Source organism: Pygocentrus nattereri, chromosome 23 (genome assembly GCF_015220715.1).
Source record: "Pygocentrus nattereri isolate fPygNat1 chromosome 23, fPygNat1.pri, whole genome shotgun sequence".
Taxonomy (NCBI): Eukaryota; Metazoa; Chordata; class Actinopteri; order Characiformes; family Serrasalmidae; genus Pygocentrus; species Pygocentrus nattereri.
Window position 1 is genome coordinate 25,051,808 of NC_051233.1, and position 18,495 is coordinate 25,070,302.

Here is an 18,495-nt window from a genome sequence, read left to right on the forward strand (position 1 = left end):
TAACCTGAGGGCTAACCTCATACAGTAATGGATTAGCCCTTAGAGCTCAGAGTCATAGGCAGTAGTAACAAAAACATGGTACCACTCATTTTATTACAACTTGAATTTGCTGAAAAGTGAATTAAGTCTTGTTGTGTGGAATCACATCCTTTATATATCTGCATGGTGCTTGTCAATTGCTGAACAAACAGAAGTGCAAATCTGGTGTAATAGAAGGTAAATCAAGCGTAAATGCATTTCATTAGATGACTCTGTAATTATGTAATTACACATAAACAGCAGAGCAGTAGAGCACAAATTAGACTTCAAAGGGTTAAAAGCTGCCACAGAAAGTTCAAAAATGTGGGGTGCCTCTGCTGAGCCAGGTTAAGCCCTGCTGTAAACTAGTCCTCATCCATGTAGGAGCGGACAGAGGGGAATTTATGTTCAGACTATCCTGTGAAATCTAATAAAATGCATGCAATGTGTACCGTATTCACTTCAATGCTGACTGTATGGAGGCTCATATGAACAACCTGAGCACAGCAGTGCTAAAGCTGTAGCTCTTCCTGTTCATTTCAGAATCATTCCGGCTTAAAACGACGAGTTTTAGATGTCATTTATTGTGTTATGCAATATTCTGTAGCCATGAGAACTCAGCCTCACTGACTTGTCAGACTTTCCATTCGTAGGCTATACTGTTTCACGGTTCCGTTCATCTTTGCTTTCCCACTACAATACCCAGCATGCAGTAGGTGACTACATCATAGCCATCTCTGTGATGTTGCCCTGACTGCTAGCCTAGCCACAGCTGGCCTAGCAAAGCCTAGATCAGCAGTGGTCACCCAAACCTGACTGCTAGCCAAGCCACTGATCTGCAGGTCAATAAATACAATCTAGCGTTACTGTTACCTCAGTTATGAATTTGGACCCAAACCCAGGACAGAAAATATTAAAAATGTTCCTATGATATGCAATATCACAGACATCTAGCAATGCTTGAATGAAAAATAGATAAATTTGACCAAACATGTCCTAAAAACGTTGACCAGACCTGTCTGAGAACTGTGTGGGCGTGACCAATGAGCAGCTTGATTGACAGCTCTCTGTCCAACACTCCTAGCCTGCTCCGCCCCTCATACAAAACTAATTATGCGGCTTTTAAGTGACAGTAACTGGACGATGGGACAGGCGGACGGACGAACAAACAAACGGACGGACAAAGCAAAGCGTGAATGAAGGAACAGACAAATGTATAAAGTTTGTGTCTGGATAAATGAACAAGCAACAGGATGCCACAGACAGGTGGTCTAGGTTGCTAACTTTTGGTTATGCTGGGTAAGCTTTAGCAGCCCTGTGACGGGTAAGGGGAATGCTTATGGAAGTGTTACCCAAGATTAGGACCACCCTGTTTACACAGAGAGGAGAGACATATGGTGAAATACATCAGCCATTTATTGGTCACTGGAACATTCTCCAAAGGATAAACTTTGTACATGTTTACTGTTTGACTGCAAGAACAAGATTAGCCTGATCTGAAAGAACACACAGATATAGGTTTCCTGGGCCTTTCACCAACTTCCTTCCTCCTGCATTCACCAGCTAATTAATAAAAGAAAAAACATTTAAATAAAAACAGCCCAGCCTGAAAAATCCAACGCAAAGCAGTTGAAGTTTTTCAAAAGCTCCTCGTATCTTCAAGATGCATAATCAGTAGGGTTTTCTTCCCAATCTTTAAACAAGAAAAGATCACGGTAGAGACCACTACAGCACGGCTGTAGGACAGGAGTATTTCTATTATAACATGTTCACTACATGTCTTTCCCTTTAAAGCAGAGGCTGGTCATTTGTGACCGTTTCAGTTTTGTGAAGAGAGCTGGCAGTCTGGACTCTTCTTCTAAAACAACTTCATGTCTTAGAAATGTATTTGAGGACATAAAAGCCCTTTAAGAAGCTTTAAAAAGTGATAGTAATACCCTTTTCCATGCTAATGCACCACAATCCGTCACACACATGCGAAAGTAGCTAATTACGATAAGCCTTTGTCAACCAATTAAAGCTGGCTCAGATTATTCCCCTAAAACCCTTCATCCTTAATTTGTTCTCCTTGGAAGCGGCACAGGGGCAGGGAGCGCCAGGCCTGTGAACTGAACCGAAACAGGACCGCCCCTCCCCTCAATCTGAGAGCCCTGTCGGCGTTGAAGGGGCTTCGTTCGCTGTCTGTCCCCCAAGACTCACCACAGTTTCATTACTGGTTAGCTGTATTGGTCTATTTGTACCTACTGAGGACTCGATTAGCACCAAAAAAACACACTTTCAAAAACATCAATCTATAAAAACATGAAGATAAAAGAGACAGGGGGTAGGGGGTGGGAAACGCAATCCTAATTCCGGGCCCTGCGTTCTCATGGCAACGGCAATCCGTCTCCTTGGAAACTAATCTCGAGGCATGTGAACAATGCGGCTGTGGCCTTTAATCTCTCCAGACACTGGGAGCCATTATCCCAGCCTCCAGGCAAAAGCCAAAAAAAGCTACCCAACCAGGCCCAAGCCCTGCTATTACTGCCGACTCCTCCAGAGCGAGGAGCCCCCTCTGAAACCCATTACAGCTCACAGATGGACCGTTCTGTCTGACCACCGTTGCTCGAGGCGCAATCCGCAATCTGATGCGAGGAAACGGAGGCCGCTGAGTTTGTCCGCTTTGCGTGCGTTCACAGAATCGGGCCTACACACAGTCCTGGTGTCACAGTCTTCACTTACAAGATCCCACGAGTTGTAGACGAGCTTATTTCTGAGGACACTCTACGTGAAGTTGACTTTGGGAACAGCTGAGGAGTTAAAAAAGTACAAATGGTACTTTCGCTTAAAGCAACACCAAATTTTCATGTAGTCCATCACCCACGACACGTTGGGCCTCTGAAGTCTGCTTCTTCCGTTTTACTAATCACTTTCTTCAAGGGTTCTTTACCAACAAAAATGGTTTTAAATAGAGCCATGAACACTCAAAGAGTCCTTTGCACGATTAAAGGGTTCTTTGCATCGTAAAAGGGTCTTCAGATTGTTGAAGAATGTGTTGTAAATGGGTTCGGATAGAACCTTTTTGAAAAGGGTTCTCTGTAGCACCAAAAAGGGTTATTTCGGTATCATTACGATGTCAGGCTTGTTGCAATCGAAGAACCTTTTTCAAATAGGTTCCATATAGAACCTTTTACAGCACATTCTCCATCAAAGTAAAGAACTTTTTCACAATGCAAAGAATCCTTTAATCCTACAAATGGTTCTATGAGAGTTCATGGTTCTATATAGAACCATATTTTATAATAAAGAGCCCTTTGTTTTAAGTGTGATGTAGCCAACAAGTCATGGAAGCTCATGTACACCAATTTCCACGGTGCAAAATGTTAAATCATCACACGTGGACAGAATCAGACAAAAGCACAGACTACGCTCAGGCTTCAAGATGACTTTGACTTCCGTTTTGAGCAACAGAACTTTTTCCTTTTTGTAGATAACCCAGTTTGCACGCTGCTAATTTGTGGGCTATAAGCTTCTTTTCATTATTAGTAGGTTTGGGTTGATTATTGATATCGCTGAGCATTGTGACGTGTTTTAAATAAGAGCCTAAACTAAGCAAATTACCGCTTTTTTGTTCTTTTTGACAGTTTTAGTTCTTTTTTGCCTCACCTTTATTTAAACTTTCCCTTTGCACAATCATTCTAGTCTATGGTTAGTTTGACACTGTATACAAAAGAAAAAAAAACTGCGCTTAACTACAGGCTATATAAACAGATCATCAACTAATTTCCTACTTATATGTCATTTGAACACGACTTAGAAAGACTATAATGCGGATCTTCAGTCTGTAAAACAATGCTGGAGTTTACGCAAATGAAACAAACCTCCGGTACATGAGATCTGCTACCTGGACGGGAGTACAATAGACAAGCTCGTCCACAAAGCGGGTGCCAGAACACCAGAACAAACACAGAGCAGCACTGTAACGTTCTTCAAGGTCACATTTGAAAAATACTACAAATAAAACAACTGTGTGTGAATTATTTTAGTCATTTAACCTACATCCAAATAAACAGGACTAATTATTCGCTCTTTTTCATCAAACAAGCAGTTGGCCAGTGTTCCTAACTGGCCAATTCAGAAAAGTACGCTGTGACACACTGTGACATAATTTATCATATTAATGAATAAACATCGTCATGTTGCCCAGCCCTGCTATTAATATGAAGTAATATTAGAAGCTGGTCCAGTTGGTAAACATATGGTAATTACATTACTATCAGGAATAATGCAAGCTATAGGATAAGGCTCTGTAACGCTCATGTCCGGTACTCTGTAACTGAATCTGGATCATGGTCATATGATTCACGGCGATATTGCAGACGATAATCATTCGTCTAAATTTACACTTCTGTCCAAGCTTACTTGTCAGCTACATTAGCTTCATAGCTCCAGTGCAAAACTAAAGAAGCAGACTTCAGACACCAAGCATGTTTTGGTTGGTCCAACTACGTTTGCTGTAAGGAGAAATCACTGAAGTCGTTTCACACACTTTCTGTTGAATTATCACTTTAGGCATAATTCTAATTCTAAACCAGGGGTGACCAAAGTCCAGCCCCAAGGCCAAGCGCCTGTGGCTTCAACGGTTGAGCGGTGTGTTATAAGTGGCCTGCCAGTCAGTACCTTGCAATTTCTCCCCTTTCACCTGATGGTGGCAGCAGCACCGTAAAATTACAGTGTGATTCACCGCACTGTGGTAACCAAGTTAGCTCAAGTTTAAGAGGCAATTTTGGCAAAATCGTCATTTGAATACTTTTTCATCCAAAGCCAAATATCAAAAGACTGGAACGAATTCAATGTCAGTAGACATGAAATAAAGCATGGGCATTACAATAAACACTGAAGAGAGGGCAGGGAAACTAAAAGGGTCTAACACCACCAGCTTCTTATCAGAGCAAATTCAGTAGCCCAGTTTTAACCATTTAAGTTAAACCAAAACTTGCCCATTCAAGCCGTTTAACCTGCTCTTCTCGTCTAATAAAGTGATTTCTGAATTTAGTTGCTGCATTTACTTGATGTGTGATGAACATTGGCTAAACAGAAAATTTAATTTTTGTTCAGTTTGATCAAGTAAACAACTGATTAGAAATATAATTAATACATTCGACATGCTTTATTGTTACTCCTGAAAAAGTATTAGTTTTAACCACCTACTGATCAAAAAAGCCTTGTGCATGGTTTATACAGTGGTAGGAAGCACAGTAGCTCACAAACAGCTCTGATTCTCTGCTTTAATGTTCTGAAAACTTAGTATTACTAATCATTAATAAGTGGTATTTCAGCCCGCAGGTATTTTGACATGGTAAAATATGGCCCTCTGAATAAAGTTTGACAACCCCCGTTCTAAACTGCTTTTACGGGCCTGTTAACGGACCGACCGCACTTTCTAATGTGTTATAACGGTTGGTGTCTTTTTCTGTGTCTTGTATAACAGACAAGGCCGCAAAGATATCGAATACCATGAGAAGAACAGCATCAGCTTTTATGAACATTTCCAAACGCTACATGAGCAGGCCAGACTGCCACGCTCAAACGCTCAGATTAATGACTTCCGTTTCATTAGGAGTCTCTCTGCCCGGCCACTGCTATTTTATTCACGCCATTCAAGCCTCTCCGCCCTGGCGGAGACATGCTGGAGCTGATCCTTTCCTTGTTGAATAATTGCCCATATGGTGATTAGAGATATTATCATGACCTCAAAGAGGGTATATCGTGGATTTCTGAGCGATTTGCCCTAAGAGGCTTGCAGCTCTCCCTGCCGTCAGTACACAATACTCCTGCTAATGCCCTTAACGACTGCTTCCAGTCGCAGATCCGTTGAATAACACAACCCTATCTAAAGCAGTCAGCTCAGGGCCGATCATGGGCTATTAATTGGTCTTAATGCCATGTAGCTTTACAAACGGCCAAAAGGCTGTACAAACACCGGGCAAGACATCACGCAGACTTTCAGTGAGACGTGAAATGAAGGAATCTGCATGAAGATACTCCTCACTTAACAACTGGAATGTATTCACAACCGACTATAGTTTGTTTTCTACCACAGCCCTGATGCCTCTCGCTAACAAGGCATTTAACGTTATGTTGATTTAAGATGTTCACATACAAGATTAAATATACCAGATAAAAATCCCAGATAAACAGAAAACACACGCTTGAGGCTCCTGACGCCTTTAAAATATAAAACTCCTCACCAGAGATAGTTAGTAAACAATTCTGCATATTCAAGTCCTTCAAAGTGGTTTGCTGTGAAATGCTCCAACGTGTTTACAATGGTAGTGATGGGAACCAGACGTCTAAAGGGTTTGAGAGTTGCCTCTAAAAGCTCCCTCACATAAAGTTATTACAGAAAATGAGTACGCTGCTTGACGTGGAGGCATTTTTTACATTAGTTTGGTGTTAAGATTTTGACCTCGGTTTTTAAATACATTCAAGGCAGAGAGGTACATGCAGGGCGTTGTACACTATTTTACCATCAACATGGCATGAAAACTCAGAAGACACGGAGGCTTTCTGGTGATTTTGGAAAGTAGATCAAATATACAGACATGCACTGTATACACCGGTCACCACCACTGTAATAATAATAATAATAATAATAATAATAACTTTATTTATAGAGCACGCCGGTGGCAGACAGGTAACAAAGCTGAACAGTGACAGAAGAAACAATGAGCATTAATTCTAAATCACATGAAAAATGACAACCTACAGGTCAAATTAAAGTGATAAACACCAAAGAGAAAGAAATCTGCCTTGGTTCGTTTCTCTACAATCAAAGCACTCTGGATGACTTTGTTTACATCTCAACGCCGGAGTAGTGCAGGAATTTCGAAAAATCAGTGTAAGTCCCCTTTCAAACCAAGTCATGTAGACGGGAATATTCTTCATATTCCCAGTTCAGCTCAGACGCCTGTCTGCAGTAAAACGCCTTCTGACTTCGACCGTGTGGCGTTTAAACCTGAACTAACAGCCAAAGAAAGTAGAGATTCTGAAATGTTGTTCTCTTGTTCAGACACATGGGACACAGCTGGGCACTAAATCTCAGTCTTCCTTTTGAGGAAGAATGAGAAGTCCTCGGTAAAGGTTTGTGCGGAGTGAATTGTGCTTGGTTTAATGAAACCGTCCAGCTATGCATTATTTACTCCAATTAGCCTCCGAGACTGTGACAGTGGCCGATTAGCCAACGGTCATGTAACGTTATGTGCGTTTGACATTGTCAACAACGACCTTCTCAACCTTCTCACGTCGACCGTTTAGATCCGCCAGTGTTCATTCCGGCGAAAAGTGGTCACTATGTTTAAAATAAAGCCCTGAATTTCGGACGGACTCGGCGGTTTCCCTCGTCCAGCTACCCTTAAAAACAACAATGGAACAGCTCAGTTTCTGCAACTTGCTAGCGGTGAGACCGCGCTGCGTTTTCCACAAGGAAAACAGGGCACGAACAGAGGATTCAGCCGGCTATAACCGCCGAAAACGAGACTTCAGACCAGAATATGTTCAATAAGACACCCCAATCTCAAATTAACGCCACACGAAGATGAAAACTGTACGCGGCACGCCGTCCTTTCTGCTGGAAAAGGTTAGCTCGATAGCTACTTTTGCTAACACTCCAAACATTCGCTAGCTAGCCATCCTCCTCCCCCCCAGAATTATAATCTGTAATTTCACCCTCTGAATATCCATAAAAAGTCACGTGTTCGAGAAAGAGAAACGCTACGACCTATTTCTAAGTAAATAAAATAAAAAAGAGGGTTAGTTTCTTACCAGATTTCCCCGTTTTAATTACCTTATGCTGTCAATCCCGGAATAGGCTTATTCTCCGTTTAATCCAATAGTGAGGGCGGAATTCCCATCTAAAGAAAAAGCACGGCGAGTTGATGAAATCTCATAATCTGCACCATGTTCCTGAGCTGGCTCACTCGTTCCTCGGGAATATTTTCGGCGAGATTATTTAGTCTTGTTTTCCCGTCCTTTTTTCTTTCTGTTTTTCTTTAACGGAGCAGAGTGTCCCCTTTCCCCTTTCTTTGTTCTGTAATCCAGTAAAATTGAAACTCATTCGCCTCCGCTAATCCCAGCCCAACTCAACAACAGCATCCATTGGCTGGGATTTACATACAGGATTAAGGAGCGTTTTTGGGAACTGAGGGTGAAAAAACTTGCCGAGGAAGAGACGCTGGAAATTATTTGGGAAGAAAAAAAAAAAAAAAAAACAGTTATGGTCGCAGTTAGATCTGTCTCACACTGGCTCCCAATTTAACTCAGGCGTTTTTAAAAATTGAACCTGAGCCATCCAACAGATCCATTTGACTGGGAGTTTATGGGGAATGTAAAGTAAACACATCTGTAGAGCTTGGCTTTACCAGAGATTTTACCTATTTAGAACTTAACGTTTAGTTCCACATTAAAAGCCTAGAGATGCATGTATGTTTACAGGCTTACATTTATGCTTATAGAGCTGTATACATGCCTCTGGACACGTGTCTACACGACTCACCTACTTGTATGTGGCATTTAAATGTAGGTTAGGTTTGGGTTAAACGGTCATTCTGATTATTCAGGCTGCATATATGCATTTGAAATTGCTCTCAGAATGGACACGACTTCACTGAACCTTCATAACCTTCACTGAATGTGCATATATATATATATATATATATATATATATATATATATATATATATATATATATATATATATATATATATATATATATATATTTCACTTTAATCTCCTATTTATATCTAAATTCTGACTTTGGATGATTTAGTTCGTTAAACATAAAGATGCGGTTACACCGCCCCCTGCTGTCTGATGGGAGAATCACCACTGCCAGATGTTTATTACAGCTCATAGCTTACAGAACAAAAAATGCAGTGAAAACGTCATTTGCATATCTATGGCTTACCTTCCATAACTGTCAGGTGATGTGAATACCAGATGTGCTGAAATGTAAATCTGAATGAAAGGTGGTTTCAGTCTGAGAGACCATTAAACAGCGCATCTTTTAATGTCAGATGTTCCATCTTGCCTTTGTTGGTCACGCCTTGATCTAGTGTGTGTTAAACTGAGATAAATAGAACATGTTGTCGGGAGAAAACCTTGTATCTCCAAAATGGTAACTTTACAGGAGAAGGAGAAAATTTACTTTACCTTTAATGTACGTCAGACATTTTTCCAAGTCATTTAGGGCCGTTTCTTTTGGTCCATGCATCATGAGATTTACACACAAAGTAAAGAGTAAGGGGCATTTTCAAATGATGACAAAAACTGAAAAACGATATATGACATTAAAACAGTGTAGTCACTGAATTTTTGGCAAAACTTGTGTAAATGTCATATATTTTATTCATGTGGAAATGATGTTTACACTTGAATCAAGCAAAATTCAGTACATTATTTTTTTCACTCTAAAGTCTTCTGCCTAAAATGTGGAAATGGTGAAGCAATCTTGAAAATAACACAGCACAACAGCATCTTTGTTTTATTCATGTTTAATGATTGAGTCTCAGGAACCGTTACAGCTAGAGTCAAGAAAGTAAACCGCTTTCTAACGGATAAAAGACCATCTGAGTCCAACAACAACTTGAAGCTTCATTTGCAAAACGTGGGGCCAGCCCTATCTTTTATTTTGTACTTGTTCTCACTGATAAGAAATTCCTGTTTTTAATAGTTTTCACACTGATAGAAAGTTTGAGACTATAATTGAGCTAATTGCAGCGGGGTGCATCTATGGATTCAATCGGCTTTTTCCAAATTGAGCTAACATTCGGAAGACGACGGGGTTTCGTAGGGTTTGATGATTCTTGTTTGTACGTGACGTGATCAGAAATGTGGATCAAGACTTTGTAGAGATTTTGTAGCTGTTGTTGTTGAATTAGATGATGGACGTTTGAAGCCAAAATTGACGTCACACCTGGGCAGTGAACAGTTGCGGTATACTGTATCTTGGTACATGAATATACAGTAATAATAACACGCTACTACTGGAGATCAAATTCTGCTTTGACGTTTGTGTTATCTATATGAGCTCTATGGTATTTATCAAGACAGTTTCAGTAATGTGGTGAGATTCCATTCATTTTGGCATCCCTAACGTTATGGTGCACCTTCACTGGCTTATAGAGGATGACATACTGGTAGGTGGCTGAATACTGTGACATACGGACAGTACGTAAAAAGAATAACGTAAAAATAAGCCCCAGTAGGATCCAACATCCTTTCTCCTTTAGTCGGAGTAAGGGAAAAGCATCAAGGCCAAGGCTCTGTAGGCAGAAATCACGGACTGGTCAGTCTAGTTCCCAATAGCATAGAAGGCAAATAAATTAAACAAGTATAAATCGAGGCCAACGTTTGTGATCAGTTACATTCAACCGATCGTCTCGCCCCCTCCTGCCCAATCTTAACTTGACTCGAGACCAACGCTTTCTCACTTGTCCCAGGTCAGATGTCATTGTCCAAGTGGGAGGTAGTCTACAGGGTGGGTCAGTGGTCTGAGTCTACAACCATAATCGTGATGTACCGTTTCAGTCATATCTCTTTATTTGTTTTAAATAACATCTCGCATCATTGTACATACACTTTGCTAAGCGGTTTCCATTCTGTTTGATTTGTTTGCTTTTTGTTTTTTTTAACCAAGATCGAGTCACTTGTTTTGGTGTTAACTGTGAAAAGAAAGCAATGATGTCCAGTGAGGCGTTAGTCCGAGGTCTGAGCATCAAACTGGCCTCTCCTTTTTGCAGCGTACCTCCGTTTTCCTTATATGATCAAAGCATTGCCCCGGCCTTCCCCATCATCAGTGCTGTTCCTAAAAGAAGATGACAGAAGGACATAAAGGCACCTTAACCCTTTATACTGTAGGCCTATTATTCACTTATGAATCTTTATACTTATTCAGAAACCACTACATTTTCTTCATGAACTACAATTAAATATGTAGTTATGAGAGTGAGGAACTGACATGGGGGCTCACACATGGACCCTTGACACGCTGAAGAGAGAATGTTAAATGACAGACGCCCACTTAGCAATGGAATAAATAGACACGGGATGAATTGTTTTATTCAGTATTAGTATCAACCTCTTCTGTGAAGGTAGCGTCTTGTTGATGGATTCCATTTGCGGAATTTGCGCCGCTGTGTGCCTGCAGGCCAAAAGCAAATGAATGCAGTTAAATACAGACTCTGTCAGATGATGTAAGATCTAAACCATAAGTAGGTAAAACAAATGTGGGTGGTCAAATCTTTCATTATACTCTCAGTTGATACACTTACAGCAAAAGCATCAACTCTTTAATGACAAAATCTGACATGTTATATTATTTAAAACAACTCATCACCGTGGATCTGAGCCCAGTACTCTTCATGTGTTTGTTCTTATAATTAACATTTTGAACTTGCAGTTCTGACAAACATTAATTTAATATTAATGTAATTAAGTTGACAAAATCAATATAATTCATTGCATACATTCATTTAAAAACCTCCGACGTCTAAGAGCATGGAGGATTCTGTTTACTGAGGTGTATGGGGCTTTACCTGGCTCTTATCTGGGCGCATGCGCATTGCCTGTACCAGTTGGTCCACCTGTTGGTTGTGCTCCAGTGCGGTCCTCAGGGCCTCCTCAGTGCTCAGCAGCCGCTGCCGGAGGCGCGTAACTTCAGTGTCAGTGGCCGAGGGCTCCATCATGGAGTAACGACGGTGGTCTGGGGACAACTTCTCACGCCCCTGAGGACAGGAGAGGACAGAGAAAACAACCATTGCATAAAAATATTAGCACTGATGCTAAGATTTCCAGTCCAGGTGTGCCACCAGCCTACGTTTCTGCTCATAACTCATAGCACACTTACAACACAACTGAAGAGGCCTTTAACTTACTGTACTGTAGTGAGTCCTGGGCAGTTTGGAAATTTCTCTGGTCAAACACAGTTAAGTATCAGTTAAGTATCAGGTTTAGTTGGTGTGTTTGTGCAGAGGAATCACCAACTGTGGCTCCCCACCTCTAGAATTGATGGCCCCTCCTCTACAGCCCTTCATTATTTGACTTAGGCAAGTGTATATCATCAATATCAGAACAAAACCTTGTATCACCCAAAAAGGAACTACAGTAGACAAAACTTACAATAGAAGTTTATATAAAAACATTGTATTCTGTGTCATATCAGACCATTTCTCTTGGTTCATTCATATTGAATTCTGACACAATAGAAATGGCAGCATACATTTTCAAATTATGTAAAAAAGAAAGGCAACAACAAAAATGGAGATACAAGGTTTTGTTCTGACAGCAACGATTTGCATCTGAATTAGAACAAAAAAACCACAGAGTAGCAGAAGACAGGTAACATACCATTTCCTTCCCCAAATGCTATTTTAGGCAACTGCATAATATTTAGTGTGTTATCACAAATAACATCATAACTGTGACTCGGTCACAGTCAAGTGCCACAGATCATCCATGACATCAGGCAACTTCAAGTGTTCTATTGCTTTAATACAACAGAAAAAAATGTATAAAAAAATGAAAAATAGTAGCCTTTTGCATCCAGAGCCATAAAATTGTTGTAATATCAGTTTCAGCTCGGTTTTTCAATATTTGCCAGATTAAACTGATCGTGGTTTTCTTCTAGCCAGTCTGCCCTCTAAAGCATTTCACAGCTTATCTTGTTTGCTAAAACGTGTTCTGCTGATTTCTGGCTAACTACAGTTTGTTTAGTTGTTCTGCCATCACAGCTGCTGACAGAAAGATTACTTGGGCACAGGCAGCTTTAGAATTTAGATGTAGGCCTGCTGTCTCACTCTTCTCCAAAACCTGACCAAATGGACTACAACAGGTCAAATATTGTCTTATGGAATGTATCTATTGTCTTCATTTTTTGCTATCATCGCAAATGTAATGCTTGTCAAGCATTCAGATTGTCCTACTGGAACTAACTGCTGTATAAAGTAAACTAGTAGCCCAGTTAGCATAGTTAAATCACACTCTTCTCTCTATCCACACTATCTTCTGTTTATCTTTAGTCATGTTACCATGTTTGCAAGAAATATTCATTTAACCTCTTGAATTATAGATTTATTCTTAAGCCATCAATCTCAAGACTGATTGTTCAGTAACTCTGATATTTGGTATCTTGTATGAAACTACTGTAAAAAATGGTGTCCTAGGTCATCTGACTTACCAACAGCAGCAGTTTCTCCCTCAGGGTCTTGATGTCGTCCTGCAGCTTCTGCTCCTTCATCTTCCACTCGGCCTTGTGCACTTCACGGCTCAGGTCCCGGTCGACGCCTGGGGAGTGACGTGGCGAGTCCAGCAGCAAAACCCTCAGCTCATTCAGGCTTCTAATACACAAAGGTCCAGACAGTGCTCAAGGGTCAAAACTTAATGATCCATTGACATTACATTAATTTTACACAGTGAACCTCTTTGCTCTGTGTACTCATTTTAGAGTTTTATTTTGCAGGTCAACAGCAAGATTTCCCAGCAGGTCGGCAGCAGAATTTTGCAGCTAGGCCAGATGCATCTTCTCGAACATGAATAATCACTGACAGTGTGGATGGCATTCTGATTCAGGATATGGCATTGATCTGAGAGGTTAAATAACACTTAAGGCGGAGTTTTAATCAGACTGATTGTCCTCATTAACTCAAATGGCTCTTAAGTGGATTAAGCAGTGAAAGGAGAACCATTCATGCCTGTGCTACGGGAAAAGGGCGGCAACGCCTAGCAGATTTCCGCGACTGCTTCTGATAAAGCAGAGGGTGTGGCAGGCCTTTGGGGAGGATGTGACAGTATATATGTGTGTGTATATTACAGAGGAATGGGCTTTGGTCTGAAGTATACTTCATAAAACAAGACCAATCAAGTCAGTCAAACCCCCATCTAAGCGTAATATTAGCTGCATTCTAAGACGGTCACATCTCTTGATTTTGTCAGCTGGGTTCTGATTGTCTATCTGCAGGTCTGTGTATGCACTTCAATGCGTCTAACCTGTCTGATGCAAACAGTTTCCCGGGCCTTTTGTAACAAAATATATTCGCTGGAAACATGTATGAAGTTCACAGCATCACATCCTAAGTGAAGTTATTCTCAAAATCTCTAAAACACACTGCAAAGCAATGATTCAGTGTTGTGGTTTAAAAAAGCAAGTAACTGGATGCCGTAATGTATTGAGTTCACTGATATTCAAATAATGAGTTAACAGAATGTAAAACAGATTACTGTTCTGTTAACTTTCAATGTTCAATAAACTCAAAAAATGTACTTATTTTTTAAAGCAAAGACATAAAAGAACTTTTTAAAGCGCAGTTTACTGTAAAGCAATTAATAGTAAGATTGATCGCCATGTATGTTTACTGGCATGTACCACTTAAACCAGTCAGAAAGCATCAGGCTCTAATCCCTCCTTAGTGCTGTACATGCTATATTTCATACTAGGTTTATATATAAATGCACTGCTACATCATGATGCATCAGTCTGTAGGCGGTGATATAACTGCACTATAATAATTCTGAATAATACCAAAATAACTGAATGACAATCAAGGTGAAATTTGAGATTTCATGGATCGAACAGTTGTGAGGTCACAGATTTACTCTGGTACACACCTCTCTTTCTTCAGGAGCTCCTGGCTAATTATCACCAGCTGGCCAGATGCATCATGGGATTTTTTGGTCATGGACTCCAGCTCCACCTCTAGACGTGTCTTCTCTCTGAGGAGCGCATCCACCTTCTTCTCTCCTGAGCGCATCTTCACCTCCAAGGCTACAGGCACAACAGCCAAAGAGAGGTATATTGTAAGTGACGTATTCAGATTCTACATTTCTGCTACTGTGGGTTAGTCCTTAGTACTGTTATTGTAAGTGAACTGAGGGAGTGTATTTCACTACCTGTTATCTGTGTTTTGAGGCCATCTACTTGTGTTGTTAGAGTGGACACTTCTTTTTCCCTTTTTGCCAGTTTCTCCAAAGTTTCTGTTAAGATCAAACAGAACCCTTATAACAACATTTCTAAGGTCCTTTATAAACAAATCTGTCAATATACACATTCATCATGCTAGAATGTAGAATTTAAGAATTTAAGAATTTAATTTTCTAAAAAACGTCAATCTGACAGACAGCCAGCAGACAAGCCTCTGCCAGTTTCCATGGTAATCAATAAACATTCTCAACATTCTCGGAAAAGATGGAAGTAATAAATATCTCAATATGAATGGCAACTGACCTTCCATATTTTGCTTTAACGTGATCTTCTCTTCCGAGCTGTCGTTATTTTCTATCATCTGTGAAAAAAAAACGTTGCACTGTTATTCGCACATAAATAAAAGCAGGAATCAAATTTCGGACACCAAACATGTCTTTGCTGATCGACTAATCTGAGTTTGACTTTCCATCAAACCACGCCTTTAAAACTGTTAAGTTAAGCTATGATACAACAAAGCAATGACTCACATTAGCATCCTGGGTGGTGTGGTCTGTCTCCACGGCCTGTAGTAGATTCTCACTGACCCTCAGCTTCTCCTTCAGCATAAGTATCTCAGCCTTGCTCTGAGCCTCAGCGCTTTGCAGGGCCTCATAGTCTGCCATTTTCTTCTCAGCCAGTTCTAGCTGTTCTCTGAGGCGCTGCGTGCCCCGTCCTTGCTCCTCCTGAGCCCGCTCCATCTCTGCCACCCTCAGCTCAGCCTTCTGCAGCCTCTCAGTGGCCTCCTTAAGCTCCAGAGTGTGTTGGGTGCTTCTGGTCTCTGCCTGGACCCTGGCATTTTCCTCACTCTCCTCCAGCTGTTCTCGCAGCTCCTGGAGCTTGGTGCGAAGGTCTTCGCGTTCCTTGGTCACCACTGCCACCTCAATCTCATGCTTCGCCTTCAGGTTCTCGACTTCCAACTGCTGCTCCATTCTCAAGCTCTCCCAGGGTATCTACAGGTTTATAATACACAGATACGATACATAGATACAATTGAACTGAATTCAATTAAACTGAAGATTTTTAAAGACATTTGCGGTCAAACTATTTCCAAGTCTGGTCTCACCTCGGGCACATCTCCTTTTTCGCCATCTGAGGTTCCGCGGTCGCCGGTCAATGAGGCTTTGAGTTCTTCCAGAGCACGCTGGTGGTCTCCTACCAGGGCATCTAGTTTGGCCTTCCAGCTGTCCATCATCTCCATGTTCTCACGGGTGGCCTGTTGGAGCCTCTGCCGCAGGTCTGATATCTCCTGGCTCTGGCGCTCCTGGGTGGCCCTGAAGCGCTCCGTTTCCTGCCGACTGGCTTTAAGCATGGCCTCGTACCTCTCCCGAAGCTGACTGCTCTCCTCACGGTGCTCACGTCCGGCTGAAAGAAGCTGCTCCCTCAGGGCAAGAGCTTCCGAGCTCAGGGCATCTGCACCCTCAGGCCCAGAGGAAGAGGCCCTCTGCAGCCGGGCCTGTAGCTCCTCCACCTCAGCCTTGCGCAGGGTCAGTTCCTCCTCCAGCTGCATCACCCGACTCTTCTCCTCCACTGTGGTTTGCTGGCAGATACAAAACTGTGTTTTATTACAACCACACTGCCTAAGCCTCCAGTTTTCCTGCTCTTTGGACTACATTCAAGGGAGCTGAACATTTCTGCATTGTAATTGGGGACAAACCAACAAATAATTTCAGGGCAGATAACTGACAATCAAAATATTAAAAAGCTTTATTTGTATTTAATGTATTTTAAAACACTATTTATACTACAATGCATGTATAGAGGGCCGTGAATGCAAGGATACACTCTAAAGCTGCTAGATGTTAATTTAATTAGATTTTTGATACTGAAAGTCTTTGTTGGACCATATATATAATTTTCAGGTAATTTTTGTATACTAACAATACACAGGTTTGGCATTGCTCTGCAACAGGAGTCACATTCTGCTGCACATGGTACAGGGCATTATGGGTATTCTATGTATACCACTGCAAACTAACAGACTCCCAAAATAGCAAAGTATGCAGTACAACGCAATAGGGAATAGTTTCAGACACAGCCTGAGACAAGGCCCAAAGATTTAGAGCACTTTGTTTCATTTAAATAACCTACTACCTATAAAAGTTTATGAAGCTTCACTAATAGCACCCATAATTCAACAACAGATTAAACAGTTTACATTGGCTTATCGTTGATCGACAATGTGAAATGTTCCACAGAGTAGCTCACTAAAGCAGGAGAACTTTTGGCTTTCTCTAATTCAAGAAACGGGCAGCACATCAACTGGCATATGCAACACTCGACTGCTGAGGTTTTTCAGCCGAGTTAAAGTCCGTTTGGCTCCTCTGAGAGCCAAAAGCAAGCTCCTTATATCATAAGCATAAAAAGTGCAACCTACAAGAGGGAAGGAGATGAACCCAAGCAAGCCATTCTCTGCACTGTGTTCCTAGAAGCAGCCAAGCAAATGCAAGATGACAGAGCCCATGGAAAATTCACAAACACACACACACACAGTGGCTACCAGCATCTACAAACCGTATTAGAGAAACCAGTCACGCTTTCCATGTTCAGCCCACAAATGCGTTCTTTCATATTGCTGGACAACCTTCACAGAATGACAGACATCCTATTCAATCTAATGAGACGCACAAAAATCCTAACACCTATATTTGAACATATTTAGAGTATGTAATTAATTTCAAGTTGTATTTATTTTATATGTAAGTGATTGGTTAAACAATTAGGATAGACTGAATGTAGTGTTTTTAGTGACATAGCTGAAGCTCAGGTAGGCTTTGGCTTTTAGTGAAAGCAAGCACTTGTGACTGAATCATCTCCTAACCTTAGAGATTTTGTGCGGCTTTATTTATGTTTCTCCCTCATTTTAGCTGACGAGCTTGTTATTTTTGACATGACATCATAACGTCACACTTTCTATACCAAATAATATTTGTATGTAGAGCACAAATGTCAAATATCGTTTTGTTGAGTACCCTAGAGCATGTGTCAGGCTGCAGTCCTTACAGGCCAAAACACTGCAGACTTCAGCATGCTGCCTCATTCCACACAACTGACTCAGTCCATCATCTAAGTAGCAAAGCCTTCATGAACTGAATTCAGAGTGATAGATGAGGGTAAACGCTAATCTCCGCAGCACTCTGACCCGGAAGGCCCCCAGTTTGACATGCCTACCTTAGAGCAAAAGAATCGCTGAAAGCCTTGACTCACACAACAAAAACTACTCCTGATCTACGCTAACGGTGTCACTTTTCACAAATACTTAATAAATATGTGCTACAAAAAACGTGCTACACTTGGTCGGCAGGCATGTCCTTCAACGCTCTGTAAACCTTGTTGAACCTAACAGTTTCTATCTGTGGGCAGAGCATGGAGTGGTCAGTTGAAGAATCCAGAGGAGGAGTTACGACAGAGTTAGTGTTAGTCTTAGTCACAGAGACCTCATGAAAACAAGTCATTCATTTATGATCTCATCATTTGCTTGCATT

The 18,495-nt window shown here is 41.2% G+C and overlaps 2 protein-coding genes across 7 annotated transcripts in view; both read right to left on the bottom strand.

The window, feature by feature from the left end:
• gtf2ird1 (GTF2I repeat domain containing 1) overlaps positions 1 to 8,188 on the bottom strand; it is a 32,751-nt gene extending 24,563 nt beyond the window's left edge. For 3 of the 4 annotated variants that reach the window (XM_037533541.1, XM_037533542.1, XM_037533539.1), the window contains exon 1: positions 7,844 to 8,188. The gene's annotated coding sequence lies outside the window, so the exon portion shown is untranslated. Of the gene's footprint in view, positions 1 to 7,821 lie in introns of all 4 variants that reach the window. The other variant, XM_037533540.1, reaches the window with a different exon arrangement.
• A 1,344-nt stretch (positions 8,189 to 9,532) lies between these two features.
• The window catches only part of clip2 (CAP-GLY domain containing linker protein 2), a 52,892-nt gene continuing 43,929 nt past the window's right edge, over positions 9,533 to 18,495 (bottom strand). For all 3 annotated transcript variants that reach the window (XM_017699536.2, XM_017699530.2, XM_017699524.2), the window contains 9 exons: positions 16,077 to 16,550; positions 15,502 to 15,963; positions 15,275 to 15,332; positions 14,941 to 15,024; positions 14,659 to 14,815; positions 13,232 to 13,391; positions 11,592 to 11,780; positions 11,135 to 11,197; positions 9,533 to 10,861 (listed from right to left, as the gene is read on the bottom strand). In XM_017699536.2, the coding sequence (XP_017555025.1) occupies positions 10,850 to 10,861; positions 11,135 to 11,197; positions 11,592 to 11,780; positions 13,232 to 13,391; positions 14,659 to 14,815; positions 14,941 to 15,024; positions 15,275 to 15,332; positions 15,502 to 15,963; positions 16,077 to 16,550 (1,659 nt within the window). In that variant the 3' untranslated portion in view covers positions 9,533 to 10,849. The remainder of the gene's footprint in view (positions 10,862 to 11,134; positions 11,198 to 11,591; positions 11,781 to 13,231; positions 13,392 to 14,658; positions 14,816 to 14,940; positions 15,025 to 15,274; positions 15,333 to 15,501; positions 15,964 to 16,076; positions 16,551 to 18,495) is intronic.